Below are 16,335 nucleotides of genomic sequence, written 5' to 3'. Positions count from 1 at the left end.
GAAATCAGAGGATGTCCTCAGAGTTCTTCAGGCAGTTTTTGTAGGTGTGTTTATCTGTCTCTTGTGATCCCATGATTAGAACAAGTATTTTTCCTCTACGCAAAATAACCTGCGTAGCATTACAAACAGCACCGACCGTCAGAGATGACATTTCCTTCCAGTGTTACCTGTGCACATTTCCTGGCAATGTCACGTTGGTGGCTTTGAGTTGGTTGGTTGTTTATGGGAGACCCAGTCAGCACACACTGGCAGTGCAAACTTTCGCAATGTGAGGAGAATTGTTGGATTGGAAGGTTGACAAGATCATGTGCATGGGAATCCGATAGCTGGGAGGAGAGTCAGGTGTGACGATGGGTCAGCTGCCCATTAAATACAGCCCTGGCTGCCACTGTCGCTCCAGACCATGATCAAGTGGCAGGTACAGGGTAGAAAAGGCCATGAAGGTAGGAATTGCTTTCTTCATTAGGAGAGGAGAAAGTCAGCTTGGGTCATTTGCCGTTTTCTGCCTCTCCAGGAAGGTTTAGGACCAGCCAGCCCACAGCCAGGGAAGGTGCCCACGACGCTCCTTCCCTGCTTGGTTTTCTCTGCTTTTACCTCACTTGTAAAGGGCAGGTTGTTTCAGCTGATCTGGTAGTTTTAGATTCCCTGGAGGTGCTGTGGCATGAATTTGGGGAATCAGAGAGGGTCGGTAGGTACAGGAGGTACCTCAGGACACTGTTAGAAAGGGGGTTCACACAAGGAGGTAGCATGGCTGCCAGACCTGCCTCAGCTTCTCACGCCATTCCTCTGGCTAAAATTGATTTCCAAATATTTTTTTTCTAAAAGAGGAGCAGCGATTTCACAGGTTATGCGGAAGTTGAGTAGAACGTTTGTTTTCCTTTGTAACCTTAATGTTTTCCTTCGCAATTCAGATTTCACCTAATTTAGCCTGTGGTGTTATTAGGCAGGACTTGAGGAGTTTAATTTCTAACTTACCTGCAATTTTAAAATGTTTTCTTATCCCTCGTGATGATTTTTTTTTCCCGCTTTTCTTGGGTGAAGCTAGCAAGAAAAATAAGGAAAGCAATGCAACAATTTTTCAGCAGAGGTAGAAAACTTGCAAGGCTTTTGCGTGATGCTCCAAGGGAGTTTTTACAGAGGCACGTGCTCCGCTGGGTTTCAGGCAGCCTGGCAGTCCCTCTTTACTTCTGTCAGGAGTGAAATTTAATGCTGAAAGGAAAAGGAAATACAATTTACAAGCTTTGCTGTTATCCCTAAAAAAAAAAGTCATTAAAAGATGCACTGGAAGATTGATGCCTGGGGCACACAGCAGGCCCAACAGGTCGTCCCGGCAACTGCGCCTGGATTGGCGTGCAGAGCTACAATTACAAACTTTATTAATATTCTTCAATCAGGAAGTCACAATCATAAGGTTACCCTGAGATTTCTAATGTATTGAATGCTTTGTGTCTGGAGAAAAATTTAGAGTTTTCAGCTTCCTATACGTACAGAAACCTAATTAGTTCTATTCAACAGTTAATCAGACTTGCACTTGGCATTTGGAAAACAAATTACGCCTGTTAGGTGATGCAAGATTTCCTCGGAGAGTGCTGTTCTCATGATCTTTAGCACAAAACCGCCGGGCAATCAAAATGCTGGCTGTAATACAAAGCTGTGAAACTATTGCAGATGTCTCATAGTTTGGGGCTGGTTTTCATTTATGAAGTAGATGTAGACACAACTTGGGCACCTGAATACCAGAGAGGCGATAAACTGGGTGGCCAGAGAGAGAGGGAGGAGGAATCGGAGCGAACCTGCCCTACATAAGCTTTGTCACGTGCTTTAATGGGGAAATTGCTTAGCAGACTAAACCGGGCTCCCTTGCCCCTTGTAGGAGCCATAATTTTAGAAACACTCCCGCTCTTACCTTCGAGGCAGACTCACATAATTTTAATAGGCCACGGCTTGCATTACTAATGTTTTCATCAGCCAGTGTAAAGTAAATCCATTAGTCACAGTGTCCTTCATGTGATAATGATGTTTAGCGCTCATTAGAAAGTAATTGTAACCACTTTTCCCTACTTTATCAGCAGGATTCAGCTGGTGATTTGATGATCAGAAGCATCCAGCTGAAGCATGCTGGGAAATACGTCTGCATGGTGCAAACAAGTGTGGACAAGCTATCGGCTGCTGCAGACCTGATTGTAAGAGGTATTTGAATTTTGTTACTGTTGCTCTTGTAAAATGCTTGCTTCTTTTTTTTTTTTTTTTTTTTTTTTTTCCCCTCCTATCTGCTGCTGCTGGTAAGACAGTTCCTGGGCTCAGAGACATTCAGTGAAATCCCAGCATCTTGTAATTAATCTAAGAAATAAGCTCTAAGTACACGCTGGGGTTCACAGCAGGTATTCAAACAGTGCACATCGAGATTCTTTCATATATACGTACTCATACACCAGACACACAGCACAGATAAACACACTAGAACATGTTCATGTCCTGAATGCAAAGCTTGCACCAGCTGAGCTCATTTATTTGATGAACAGCGCAGCAGAAAAAGTATCCAGCTTATTCACCAGGCAGTATTGTTCCTTTTCTAGAATAAAAGTGATTTAGTAACTTCACTGATATTCCAAGATCTGTTCATTACTGTACACAGGTGATCTGTAAGTATCACTTTAACAGAGATGCAATTAGTTAACCTGAGTGTGGATCCTTACAATTAATATGATATGTATTCTCCTGCTTGTTAGCTTTGAGGAAAGCAAGTGATGGTGCTGCTCTGTAGCTGCTGCCCTCAGTCCTCATAGAGCCCAACAAAATCATAGTTTGTGCATTTGCTGTGTAACAGGAGTTCTCGGGCAACGCAGTGAGAGGAGGAGAGTGTGAAAAAGAAGCAATTTCCTCTTATCAAAGCTGTACCAGGGCAAAATGTGCAAGATTAGCCCTGAACTTCCACTAAGTAAATGTGCCCTTGTCTCTAGCTGGCCATTTCTCTTATCCATATAATATCGTGACACTTTTCACCATGTCTCCCCCGCAGGGATGTGAGCGCAGGCATCCTTAGCCATGTGCCACACAAAGGGCTGGGCCCCCGAGCCGCTGCTCTCCCCACCTAAAGGTTGCTTCCCATTGCTCTGGCTCTCGGGTTTTTGCTGCAGCAGGATTTCAGATTAATGTGGGGTTGTTTTTTTTCCTTTTGCACAAGCATTTCAAAACAGCCTGCTGATGGGCACGTCGGTTAGGCAATTTCCTTAGTGCTGGTTCTGTAAACAAACAGCAGGAACAATAATTTCTCACAAGTGACCCTTGATGATGGTAAAAATACGGATCTTGTTGCTCCCTAAAAACATCAACAGGGACATCTCCATCCAGGCCTGTGGTCCCACAGCCATGCAGAGACTTGTGCTGTACCATCTCACCAACAGCATGAAAACTGGGAAATACCCTGGGCTGCGAGACTGGAGGGGAAGGTGAACAGTTGGTGCATAAATGGAGCCTTCAAAATAATCTTTAGAAGTTTTTAAAATATTCAAGTTATGTCATATAAAGAGATTAGATACTAGAATAAAAATCAACTATTTATGTAAGGGAACAGCAAACAAGAGCATACAGAAGCTACCCCTGGTGCTAGTACACACAGATCAGCCGACTTGTTCAGGATGGGATTTCTTCACGCTGTCAGAACTGAAGCACGTGCCTGTCAGCAGCCCTGAAATACTCGGAACATCAGTAATTGATAATTTTTCCCTCTCTTGCCCTACTGTAGCCCGCACCCTGCGAAGAAGTATATTGTGAAATGTTGGGAATAACCATGGTTATGCCAAGACACGAAGTGAAAACAGCCGTTTTCACCCTCTGCCAAGCAGTAGGAGTAATTTGTGAAGGATACAATAAATTTTCATTTCTCTGGCGTAACTTGCAGTGAGGGACCAGAGGAGCTGACTGCTCTGTGAGACTGCATTGGTGGCTATTCCCCCCAGCAAAACAACTTACAGTTTTAATTTCTGAGAAATTAAATCTGGCTAGACCTGCTGAAACTTTCATTTGCAAGACAGGGTATTGGAAGGTTTCAGGGTATGTAAGATATTTAAACATGTCCAGAGAGAAGATGGAAATAATTTTAGTCCACGGTGTTGCAAGGGGAGAGTTTGCTTGAGATGGTGCTTTTGGGGAGAGACGTCACCTTAGGTGGCACTGCTGGTAGCAGTGGCCATATGCTACAGGAGAGAGGTCCGTGCTCTCCCCAGTGTGTCCTACAGTGCTTTTCTGCTTAAGAAGGACCCAGGAGCGAAGCAGAAAATACTGGTCCCTACTGGGACATGATGCTAATTACAGGCAGGTCCTTAGTTCTGCTCCAGCCTCCGAGTGCATCCAGGCTGTAGCCAGAAATCGTACTGGTACACAGGGCGGTCCTAAAGCAGGAGGTGTGCGATGGCAGAGCTGGTCCCGTGTGCTGCAGCGAGTGCCTGGCTCCGTTGGGGGACTCGGCGTGCCGGGGGGCTCGGTGTGCCAGGGAGCTCAGCGCTGCTGCTCCCACGGAGGGACCTGGGGGCTGCGGGTGTAGCTGCTGAGCTCTGGGTTTGTGTGTCTCCCCCGTGCCTCCCAGTCTCATCTAGGCAATGGGAGCTGCTAAACCACAGCTGGCTGCACTTAACTGCCCTGCAGGGACTCGGTTACCTCTGTCCAGAGTAAGAGAAGAAGGCCAGAGTGCTCCTTCTTGGAGTCACTGCGAAGCCTCAAGCACCCCTCTCCTGTAATTCTTCCAACAGGTCCCCCAGGTCCCCCAGAAGCTGTGACGATAGATGAAGTCACCGACACCACCGCTCAGCTGTCCTGGAGGCCAGGAGCAGACAACCACAGCCCTATCACAATGTATGTCGTACAAGCCAGGACCCCCTTCTCGGTGGGATGGCAGGCGGTGAGCACAGGTAGGTCGTTGCCTGGCCCCCAGAGAGCTCCACCGATGGAAAACGCATCCATCGGGACCACACATGGGCCGAGCGGAGCAGCTCTGCACCCTGAAGTGAAAAGTAATTTCACTGGTTGCAGAACTCTGCTCTTAATAACTAGTTTCAAGTTTGGCAACCCAGAGATTTAGGGTGCAGTCAGTGCCATTACTCATCCATTTTTCTCATGAATGTTTAAGGGAGAACAGGATGAATTCCTATCTTTTGTTGCCACACTGGAGATATACAACAGTAACTGTGGTCTATAAAGACATCCCTCAGGGACAGGCCATGGCATCTGGCCTATCTTTAAGTAGAATTATTTTCCTGATGGAGGAAAAAGTCCCATGAATATAATTGCTCATTTCATCAGAGGTTAATTTTGTTCCAGTAACTATTAAATAGAGGGAACAGCGTGTTTTAAAAAGAGGAAAATAAAAACCCTTCACACCTGTTGTCTTGACACTTTTGTTTCCAAAAAGTGATGATTTGCAAGAAACTCTTCAATAGCAGGAATTCCTGTGCTATAAACAGTCTTAACACGACCTCTTTTATTTCATTGCAGTTCACCAAATGTTAGAAAAAGGTTTATCAACTTCACCCACTTTTTATTTTCGTAAATCCCTCACTTTTCAGGGTATGGGATATCTGTGACCTTTTCTCAGCAGTCTGTAGTGCTTTTAGTGGGTTTTGCTGCATTCCTGACGTGTGGCTGCCTCCTAGTTCCAGAAATCATCGACGGCAGGACATTCACAGCGACAGTGGTGGGTCTGAACCCGTGGGTCGAGTATGAATTTCGAGTAGTGGCTGCCAACATGATTGGGATTGGAGAACCCAGCAGACCTTCAGAGAAGAGGAGAACTGAAGAAGCTCGTAAGTAGCGGTGGGCAGCTGAGTTAAACCTTGTGGAATAACCGCTCGCCCGCACTAGGGGATGCGTTGCACTGGAGGAAGCTGAGGAGCGTTTTCTGTGCCCATTGCTCTCCTCCCTCGTGGTACTGAACAGGCAGGGTAAGGTGTGGAGCTCCTGGTGGGCTCTTTTGCTCGCTCCATGACTCCTGCAGTATAGGAAGACTTCACGCCCTTTCCTTGAAGAAAGTAAAGATTTTCCAAAAAACAATATTTGGGCAAGTTTTTTGGAAAATGCTGCCCCAGTGTCCACTGATGAGAGAGGTGAACTCTAGCAGTCCCTCTGTTTTCCCGTGATTGACATGATGGAAACTGAGGTGCAGACTACAGTACGCTGAGAGCAGGAGTCTGAGCTTCACAGCTGGAGAGTCCACAGTCCCTTGATCCTGGAGGCTTCTGTGGTTCTTGGAGTAACTTAGACCCCACCTTGCTGGGCCATCAGTGTTGGAGCATCCACCCAGGGCTGCCCTGTGTGTTGGATGATTTCATGGGCTTAGTGAAGGTCTGCCTCCTGGAACCCTCTCCCAAACACACCACTGAGTCCTAGAACCACGCTGTGTCTTCAGATGCCGCAGGCACTGCTTTAGTGAGAGCTTTCTGCTCCTTGGTGCTATCCCTGTCCTTGGCTCTGGCAGAGGGGGGTCAGGCAAGGCATAGGTCTTCGTGGTGGCTGCAGGGTGACGTACCTCAGGCATGGGAAAGCCCTGGTAGGTGGCTCCTCTCTTCAGTTTTAGCCTGTAATGGAACAGAATATGAAAGAGGAAAATAAATAAAAGCCCTTTTTTTGTGGAAGATAAATGTTTAAACTAAACAATTAGTGACTGAATACACAAGTTAATCGACATGCTTTTAATATACTATTATTGACATACTTTTAATGTACTGTTTGCCATGGCAAATTAGACATTCCCTAATAGCATTTCGGGTACCCAGCAGGGGAAGGCTGGCAGAGCCCTGTTGCTGCATAGGTCTGTTCCATGTCGATGCGCTTTTCTGGTTTCAGTGGCCACATACATCTTCCGCATGTTTTTATTGCAGTTCCTGAAGTGACCCCGGCTAACGTCAGTGGGGGTGGAGGGAGCAAGTCTGAGCTGGTCATTACTTGGGAGGTAAGTGGAGCCCAAACCAAGAGGAACATTCATACGGTTGTGACCTAGGTGCAGCCTTTCACCCCAGACCCCAGAGAAGCTTCCATAGTTTTCAAATGGTTTGCAGTAAAAAAGCCGAGATTGTGTGATGAAAATAGCCTAGCTTTTAAAATGGAGCTGAGGCACATCCCCCAGCCCACCCCCCACCCCACCCCCAGGGTGCTGAGCCAGGAAGGCAGCAGAGCAGCGTTGTGCAGGGGGCCGGGGGAACGGGCTGTGCATCGCTGCTCCAGCACGAGCTCGGCTCCCCCTGCCTCACCGCCTCTCCATGCGCAGACGGCAAAACATGGATGAGCAGAAACCACCTGAGGGATAAAAAAGTGTTTGTGAAGCCAGGCTCAGCACGTCCTGACCTGGCTGGGAATTGTTGTGGCTGGCTCCCAAGCCTCATCCCTCATCCCTGCACTGGGATATACAGCAGCAAATAGTTAAGAGTTAGCACAACGCATTGCACATTGGCTTTTGTTGCTGCTAATGAAAGCCAGCAAGAGGAGATACAGAGATGAAAAACGTTTAATATTTCTTAAAGCAGTCAGGGTTAGAACTTTAGTCATTTGTCTGCTCATATTTTCATGTTATGATGCGATGCAGCTGGCATATTTTTCCTAATAATGAACTTCACTAGACATGCTAACACTTCCACTTAGCACTATTTCTGACCAGGCTGGCAGAATGAATCGCCAGAGATATTTTTAAGGTTATTAAAAAACTATAAATGGGGATTTGTCCTTACCACACAACTCAGTGTGCTAAATTTCTTCTTCCATTGGACTAATTAGCTACACTATGTCTCCTAAAGATACCGCAATATGTTTCAAAAACACACATGGCAAGAATATCAGCCTTTGATTTGTGTCGTAATTTGCACAAAATGTGATTTGTATTTTGATGGAACAGTCGGTTTACTGTTTTAAATGTCAAGAGGTCTTTCCTTTATGGTCTGGTGTATGTTTTGAGCCTTATGATACAGAGTAAGAAGCAGTCGCCAAAAATAACCCCTGCATGTGCGTAATTGCCATGGACATCTGTGGGAGCATGGCCCACAGTTACAGATTATTTTAACACATTGAAGCTTTGGGCTTTGAAGCACCTTTTCAGGGGACTGCAAGCCTGAGGGTAGGAAGTGTCAGTGTGTTCAGATGTGACCAGGAGGTGACAGGTTGCTTCTTCTAGCTGTTACCTGGCTCTGACCTGCCCTTCTCCATCATGTTTGTGACAAGTCAGTCCCTGCCATCATGGTCTCTAACAGGTCATGTCACGTGGGATGTGGGTAGTTGTCTGACCTGGTCTGGGTCACTGTGGCCAGCAAGGGACCACCAGCCCCACCATATTGCCAGGGTATGTTTTTCAGGGCTTTGCATGCAATCCCAAAGGTGTGAGAGCATCTGCACTGGGAAAGCAGGAGCTGTGTCCTTGGTTCACCCCAACAAACCTCAGACTCTTAGTCACTGCAGTGTCAAAAATTACTCACATCGTTACTGGAGGCTCCATCTAGTCCGTGAAGGAAGGTGGGCAGCTACGAAGGTGCATTTAGTCTTTGGCAAAGTGACTTCTGGAGGTGCTGCTTCCCCCCTGACTGCAGGGAGCTCGCAGAGCCGCAGGTCTCCAGCACAGGTGGGATGGGATGAGCTCAGGCTGGATGCGAAGCAGGACTCCGGCCACCTCCCGTCTCTGATGCTCTGTTTAGGACAGTAGCTTTAGAGACCAAGAAGCAATCCCGGCATGCAGATGGGGAGATAAACACGTGCCATTGCTGAACGTGCTGTTTCTCCTGTGCTCTGCCTGCCCACAGACGGTGCCCGAGGAGCTGCAGAACGGAGGTGGCTTTGGGTATGTGGTGGCCTTCCGCCCCTTCGGCACCGTCAGCTGGATGCAGACTGTTGTGGCCTCCCCAGACGCCGCCAGATACGTCTTCCGCAACGAGACCTTGCCGCCCTTCTCCCCCTATGAAGTTAAAGTCGGGGTGTACAACAACAAGGGCGAAGGGTCCTTCAGCCCCGTGACCGTCGTCTACTCAGCAGAGGAAGGTAGAGCCCACCCCACCCCTCATCCCTCCTCCCCGCCACCCAACACGGGGGGCTTGACCGGGTCTGCCAGGGTTTAGTATCCACCTTGACATATCCTTTCATACCTAATCCTTGCTCTGATTTATAATAAATGGCGAGCCATGATTAATTCTTTTCATAGTCATTAAAATAACATTAATCGTAATGAAATCTTTTGATATTAATGGAAAAGTAATATGTAATCTGGAAAGAATTCCACTGAGATTTAGTATGAATTAATGTCCACTGATTAGAAAATGTTCCCTCTTGTCCTAATTACAGTACATGGTATCCTGGGCTGAGTTTAGTAATGACATCTTATTATTTCTTAGGTAGAGGAGCAGTGCTGTCTGGCACAGGCTGGCAGGCTATCATTTTGAAATGCAGAAGTTTGTTTTGGTCACATGCATCTTTTCTCATGCAATGACGAAAGTAAACCCTTGAACTTTGGGACTAATTGAATGTAACATTGAAAACTTAATTTTATTTCTAACTCCTCTACCCAGAGCCGACGAGAGCCCCAACCACTGTTTTGGCCAGAAGCCTTTCTGCCTCAGATATTGAAGTTTCTTGGGCTCCCCCTTGGGAGAACCAGCACAAAGGAAGAATACAGGGATACGAGGTATGGAAACACAATGCAGCATCCTTTCAGCACTAAGCCTTGAGGAGATGTGGAGATACATCCTGGGCAGTTGTTGCGGTGCTGCTCCTGCCTGCCGTGGGGCGGGTGGGTTCCTCTGGCCTGTTTGCTTCCTTTTGGCTCTTCAGTATGCAGAGATTTCTCTTGCACAGTAAACAATTACACATCTTCCCGAGTGTCACCTGGCGGTAAATGGAGTGCAGAGCTTGCTGGGGGCAGACCTCCATGAACGTGCCTCCATGGTCAGAGGTCCTGGGGAGGGAGCGCTGCAGCCAGGCTGCTTTCCAGCAAGGAACAAGAAGCGGTTGCAGCAGGGCGCAGGATCTGTCCTAGTGGCACCTGCACTTCGGGCAGAAGCGCCAGAGTTAGCACGGGACACAGCTAGTGCAGCCAGCCCACGGGTGGAGGGGACATGTGCCTGCTCTGCTTCTCAGGTCAGGTGTTGGAGACATGACGAAAAGGAAGAAAATGCAAAAAGGATTCGGACGGTTGGCAACACAACATCTACAAAAGTCAGCAACCTGAGAGGCAACGCGCTGTATCACTTGGCGGTCAGGGCGTACAACACGGCTGGGACTGGCCCCTCCAGCGCCGCCGTCAACGTCACAACCAAAAAGCCACGTGAGTGTTTGTGAGGACGGGGGGCTCTTGCCTGGGAGGGTGTCTGTCAGCGCTCCCCTCTCTCGTTTTCAGATTTTCTGGAGTCTGAAGTTGCTGTCAGACTCTTTGCCAGGTTTTTGTGCAGAAGACTTACCAAGGTTTTTTTTTTGTTTTTGTTTGTGGTTTTGGTTTTTTTGGGGTTTTTTTTTTGTGTAAGGCTCTTCCCTGTGTTAAGTAAGCAGAGCATGCAAAACTGAAATCACAGCTGTGAAGAAAATTAAATATTTATCTCATCGTTCAAGAGGGCTTTTTTCTTCTGGTCTCAGGCATGTTGAGCAACTGACTGAATCCTTTTTTCATTTAGAGCACTGTGTGTGTCACACCTCCTGTGACCTTGAGGACACAGATCAGTGAAACAGCTCATTAGCTTTCTGGAGCGATAGGACTCTGGGCACACTCGGCTATGGTGGGAGAAGCCTCATTGGTACTGGGAGGGATCCACCTGGGGCACGGTGCTCCTTAGTAACACAGTGCTGTGTGTATTTTGGTCTAGCACCAAGTCAGCCCCCTGGGAACATCATCTGGAATTCATCCGACTCCAAGATCATACTGAACTGGGACCAAGTGAAAGCGCTGGACAACGAATCCGAAGTGAGAGGCTACAAAGTGAGTACTTTGCCAGCCCTGGCAGCGGGACCACACTGTCCTGCACCACCCCGGCCCTGCGTCATCCTCACTGAGCTTCCGCTCTCGCCGGGGGCTGCTCTTGGGCTATAGGGAACATTTCCATGAATCCAGTGTCCAGTAAGACCAGGCGAGGCGATTTTCAGGGTACTTGCTTGGCTTTCCAGGTTAAAACTGGAGCATTCCTCCAGAAACACAGGCTGTTCCTCTGCAGAGTGAGCACGCTCTGCCAGCTGCTTGCCCTTCACCCCAGCGATGCTTGCCCCTGCCCTGGCGATGCTCACCCCTGTGAGCACCTGTGTGGGTCCCATGGACCTTCTACCTGCTCCTTCCCCCCAGGCTCCCACTTCAGGACTGCTCTCCTGCCTTTGGTGGAAACCTTCCAAAGGCTGTAGTTGACTTCTTAATTGCAGATAAATAAAATGCTTTTTTAATAGCTCCCATTTTCTTCAGAAAGCAAAGCCAAAAGGAAAAGAAAGAGAATGCTCATTAGTAGCAGTTTTAATAGGGTATAATTTAACTAGAGAGAAATCTTGGGAAGAATTCAGCTCTGTCACCTGACACGAGGGTTTAATTTGGCCCAAAGAAGACATTGGTGTGCAATTGTCAGCCGTTGCCTTGAGGGCTGAGTTGTGCAAATGTTTCCCACCAGGGAACGAGGAACAATGAAGAACCTGGACACGCTTTTTGTTTTGTTCGCAATCTGGAACGCCAGCGGCATCAGCTTTACGAGCCTGTGCCAGCTCTCCTGAATTTCTGCACTAACTTTTAACTCTCTTTGGTGCACTGTATCAGATTATCAAAAACAAGTAATTCCTCAGGGTATTTAGTCAAAACCTCAGATGAACCTCAGCAGTTTGGGCCAACTTTTCACTACATATTTTAGGTTTGAAATGCAAATTAAGAAGTCAGCTGAAAGAGGGTGAGAGAGACTTGTCACCCTGAAAACACAAACTCCATCTAGTGGGTTTCTAAAAAGTCCTCCTTTAACTTACTGTTAGGATGGCATATCCAGATTGATTTCTTTCTTCAGTTATAGCAAAACAGTGCCTTTTTTTCCTCTTTTTTTCCTGGAAATCTTACATTTTGTGTCACAATTGATGATCTAAATTAGTAAAATTCCCAGCTCTTAGAAGGTCATCCAAAAAAGCCATTTATTCTGGGAAGCAGTTTGTGGCACTGCATCAAATAACCCGACTCAGTTACCTGAAGAAACATGGTAAGAAGCTTTTGACCTCTATAAATAAGCCTCAGGATTTATTTTAGCTTGATCAAGCTAAAGATTTCACCGAGGGTCTCCACCAGGTACCGGTGCTGTGTTTGGTGCTGTGCGTCAGCTTCACCCTCTTCCCGATGTCACCTCCCCACACGGGCACTGGTGTCACTGGTGTGGGTCCCCAGCAAAGCCTAGATAGCCATGCTGTGACCAGACCGTGTGCCTGAGCATCGGGGGCAGGAAAAGAGCAGCAGCAAATCCGGACGCCCTTAGGGCAATGGACATCTCTGCCGCTTCTGCCTCCTCTTCTCTCTCCCCTTCGCTGCAGGTTTTGTACAGGTGGAACAGGCAGAGCAGCACGTCCGTAATAGAAACGAACAAAACCTCCGTGGAGCTCTCCCTGCCATTCGACGAGGACTACATCATCGAGATAAAGCCGTTCAGTGATGGGGGCGATGGCAGCAGCAGTGAACAAATCCGAATTCCAAAGATGTCAAGTAAGAATGGGAGAAAACTGGGTCCGTGGCAGGGGGGCAGCATCCCCAGCCCCTCCGCTGCTCGCCCACTGATGGGGCAGACCTGCTTCCCCCCATCACCCCTGCGCCTATGGACGGGGACAAACCAGACCCTGGCGGCTGAGCAGAGGCAGGCTGCAGGGCTGGCTGTGTCCTAGGCAGGGAGCCGAAGCCCAGGCTTACCCGGGACTGGGAGTCATTCCAGCCCACATTTCTGATTTCATCCTGAGACAACGTTAAACCATAAGAAACGCCGTCATAAGTAGCTGTATTTGTATTTAAGATTTCTAGACACTTTCCACTCTCTTGCTTCCATACTCGTATATATATGTTGAATATATTGTTTCACTGCAATTCACTATTCACAAAATACAAAATGCAGTGTTCAGAGGCTTTTAAATATATAAGGCTACTGTATAGCCATATTCCATTGTGCATTGGATGCATAAATATTTATTTAGGGAAATGAGGCTGTGTAGAAGAACAAACAGAGAGGAGAGTATTTTATTACACAACATTGCTTTTGCAAAATCTCCATGTCCCATCTTCCATTAATAATGCCACAGTTTATAAGCTGCATTAAATCAGGCGTCTCTGCAATGCAGGAATATGGCATTAAAATTACAGCAATGTAAAAAAACCCTGACTGAGATCAGAATTATCTCCACCATGGTTGTACGCTGTGGCTGTATAAACCATACAGAGGAATTTAATCAGCAGACACAGGAGAGCGAAGGAGAGCAGGAATACATGCCAGTTCCTGTTTGGCTCAGCGCAGTGGGCCGCAGAGCAGGGGTGCAGCTCCTTCTGGACAGGAAGGTGCCAGGCTGGTGCCATAAGTAACAGCTTGAATATAGTATAGTTAAAAAAAAAAAAAAAAAAGGTAAACAAGCCACAGAGTAATATAATTGTGAAAGTCACCTCAATGTGACAGTGGCAGGAATTTGTTACACCAAAAAGGCAGTTCGAGGAGCGAAGCACAGTGAGCAGGAAGTCATTGAAGCAGGACAGGACTGCGCATGGGGTCTGACCCTTCTGCCACCACCTCGCTTCATCGGAGGAAACAGAATTAAAACCTGGGGCGCGGGCGGTTAATGACGGCGGCTCCCTTCACCCCTGCCTTATTTTCTCCCCCTCTCCCCTTTGCGCAGGTGCATATGCGAGAGGATCCGGCTCTTCCACCTCCAATGCCTGTACACTGTCAGCCATCAGCACAATAATGATATCGCTCACAGCTCGGTCCAGTTTATGACAAAAATTACATACAGGACTTCTTGTTTATAATATAAGAAACATTTAGCTAGTTGTTTTGAAGACACCCAGTACTAAGTAATATTGTGGTTTGAGTACATCTTACTACTGGAAAAATGTTTATGCTTCTTTAGGAATGGCATTATACAGTACTTCCTCAAAGCAAATATAGCTTTGTCTGAAGTTTCCTTGGAAACTCTGCAATGCACTGAAAACATCTGTAATATGATGTTACCAAAGCAGTTTACATATGTCCTTATATGCATATTTTTTATTATATATTTAGTGTTTTATAGAATTTTTTAAAGTTAACATATGATGTAGATATTAATTTTTCCTCTGCTATAAAATGCTATGGACGACATTATCATGAAAATATTGTTTGGAATTTTTTCCTTTATGATGGAGAGTTCAAAGTTGTTCTTAGTAAATTGGCTGCAACTTTACTGTACAGTTTCACAAGGCTACGCAAGGCAGAGCCGTTCCAGATCCAGTTCGTAACGTGGCTGTATTGCAATGGCGGTTGCGATGATTCTTGTGTTCAATCAAGTGCTTGTAACACACAAGATGTTCTATTTTATTCGGAGGTCTAAGCAAGACAAAATTGAAATGCTCAGTAAGAACACTATAATCTTGAAAAAAAATGCGTGAATTTTGGTTGTTTGCGGACTACAGGACATGTAGCTAATACTCTGGCATCGTGCAGCAAGGGGCCATTTTTACAGTCTTGCAATAGCTTTGTCTTTCTCATAATTAGCATTAAATTGGGTGGGAATGAAGATACTGCAAAGACGCAAGCTCTGCCTCTAGGGACAAAAAGGAACGGGTACCCAAAGAAGCGAGTGAACGACGTGGTTCTCGCCTTTGGGTGCAAACCCAGCTAAATCCACCTCGCTTTTGGGGATTTTATTCCGAGGAAAATAAGAGTACAGCATCTCTGAGACGTCAAGCTGCCCTGGATTCGTGGTCTGAATACGCGCTTGCTTTCCACGTGCATCGGAACATAACGCATCATCCTTCGTAACTCCACTGTATAGAAAATGCTTGGGAAATGTGGTCCGAACCGAGAGCATTGGAGGGGCTGTGCCATGCTTCGGTCACCCGCGGGGGGGTGGCAGCTCCCGGTGGTTCTCCACTAGGAAGTCTGCATTTAGTTAGAAACTCTTCATAGATGCCTGAAGGCAAAACAGAGTCACGCTGGAAAACGACAATATCCGCAGCAAAATAATTCTTCTTAAGAGAAGGACTGTTTGTTACTACGGGGTAATTTTGTAAGTTCACTCAGATGGGATAACGCTAGTAAAAGGCAACGGAATTTTCTATAAAATTTTCAAGTTTAAATGCGCTGCAGTGGTATATTTATTTTTTTTCCTGATCGCTTGAATTTGCCTGTAACTTGTCTTTTTTGCTTACAAAATAATACAGTTAACTTTTAGACCTTCTAAATATATTTATTCAGTAACTCATAATCAGGATTCCACTTGTGTAAAAGTCAGGGGTGTTAACCAGAGAAATATTGTCAGTATTTCAAGCTGTGTTCCTTTCTTAGTTTGATATGGTTACTTCTATGTAAAAAAAAAAAAAAAAAAAAAAAAAAAAGAGAGAGAGAAAAGAAAAAGAAAAAAAACACAAAACAAAGAAAAATGGAACAAAAAAAAAGCTTCTGTAGTTTTCTCCCCAGTGTAAATGATATTTATCAGTGATCTAGCAGATGTAATCTTTTTTTAAAGGTATTGGTAATAAATATTCTGTCATTTGTAAAGATACCTGTCTTTCAGGAGTGTTTTTCCTCCACATTTCATTTGACCTGGTGACAAATTTCACCACGGCAATAGGCAGCACCTGCTGAGATTGTCACTGATGTGAAGGTACAAAAGAAGAGTTTGTTTATGGCAAAACTTTGTGGAGGCAGAAAATAATATATCTATTTATACATCTCTGGTTTAATTCTACTTCTAAAACTGACCGAAAAAAAATCTGCGTGGGTGAATTTGGGGTGATGATGTCTCTTTATGTACAGTCATGACCTTTCCAAGCTCTTGTGGGCTGGTGCTGTTGGAGTGGAGCTCCTACAGCTTGGGAAGCTCGGAAAAAGAAAGGGAAAAACCAAACAAAAAGACCAAAACAGCATTCACCCTCCTCGAGTGCGTGCGTCTGTCTGTGGGCATCGCAGCCCTCCTGGAGCAAGGTGGGCAGCAGCAGCTCCAGAGCAAACACCCTCCAGGTACAGCACTGCTTCTCTGCTTATCCCAGTGGATTTCTGAGGGTTTTGGGGATCACTGCTTAAAATCACTAAATCCACCAAACCTGCGTTTCTAATTTTGATTTTTAGGGGTGGCAGCGTGGAGTCGTGTGATTGTGCTCTGCGCTTCTAAGGAGCAATACTGCGCTTTGCAATCAAT

The 16,335-nt window shown here is 46.2% G+C and overlaps 1 protein-coding gene across 5 annotated transcripts in view; it reads left to right on the top strand.

The window, feature by feature from the left end:
- Positions 1-15,697, top strand: part of LOC130148520 (contactin-4) — a 339,116-nt gene extending 323,419 nt beyond the window's left edge. For 4 of the 5 annotated variants that reach the window (XM_056337218.1, XM_056337221.1, XM_056337220.1 and 1 more), the window contains 10 exons: positions 2,070-2,190; positions 4,749-4,907; positions 5,649-5,798; positions 6,873-6,943; positions 8,775-9,009; positions 9,534-9,649; positions 10,102-10,288; positions 10,821-10,933; positions 12,496-12,664; positions 13,834-15,697. In XM_056337218.1, the coding sequence (XP_056193193.1) occupies positions 2,070-2,190; positions 4,749-4,907; positions 5,649-5,798; positions 6,873-6,943; positions 8,775-9,009; positions 9,534-9,649; positions 10,102-10,288; positions 10,821-10,933; positions 12,496-12,664; positions 13,834-13,934 (1,422 nt within the window). In that variant the 3' untranslated portion in view covers positions 13,935-15,697. The remainder of the gene's footprint in view (positions 1-2,069; positions 2,191-4,748; positions 4,908-5,648; positions 5,799-6,872; positions 6,944-8,774; positions 9,010-9,533; positions 9,650-10,101; positions 10,289-10,820; positions 10,934-12,495; positions 12,665-13,833) is intronic. The other variant, XM_056337222.1, reaches the window with a different exon arrangement.
- Positions 15,698-16,335: the final 638 nt, after the last annotated feature.

The sequence above is a fragment of the Falco biarmicus genome, chromosome 4 (genome assembly GCF_023638135.1).
Source record: "Falco biarmicus isolate bFalBia1 chromosome 4, bFalBia1.pri, whole genome shotgun sequence".
NCBI classification, from domain to species: domain Eukaryota; kingdom Metazoa; phylum Chordata; class Aves; order Falconiformes; family Falconidae; genus Falco; species Falco biarmicus.
Note: the sequence above shows the minus strand (reverse complement) of the source record. Positions and strands in the feature narration are given on the sequence as shown.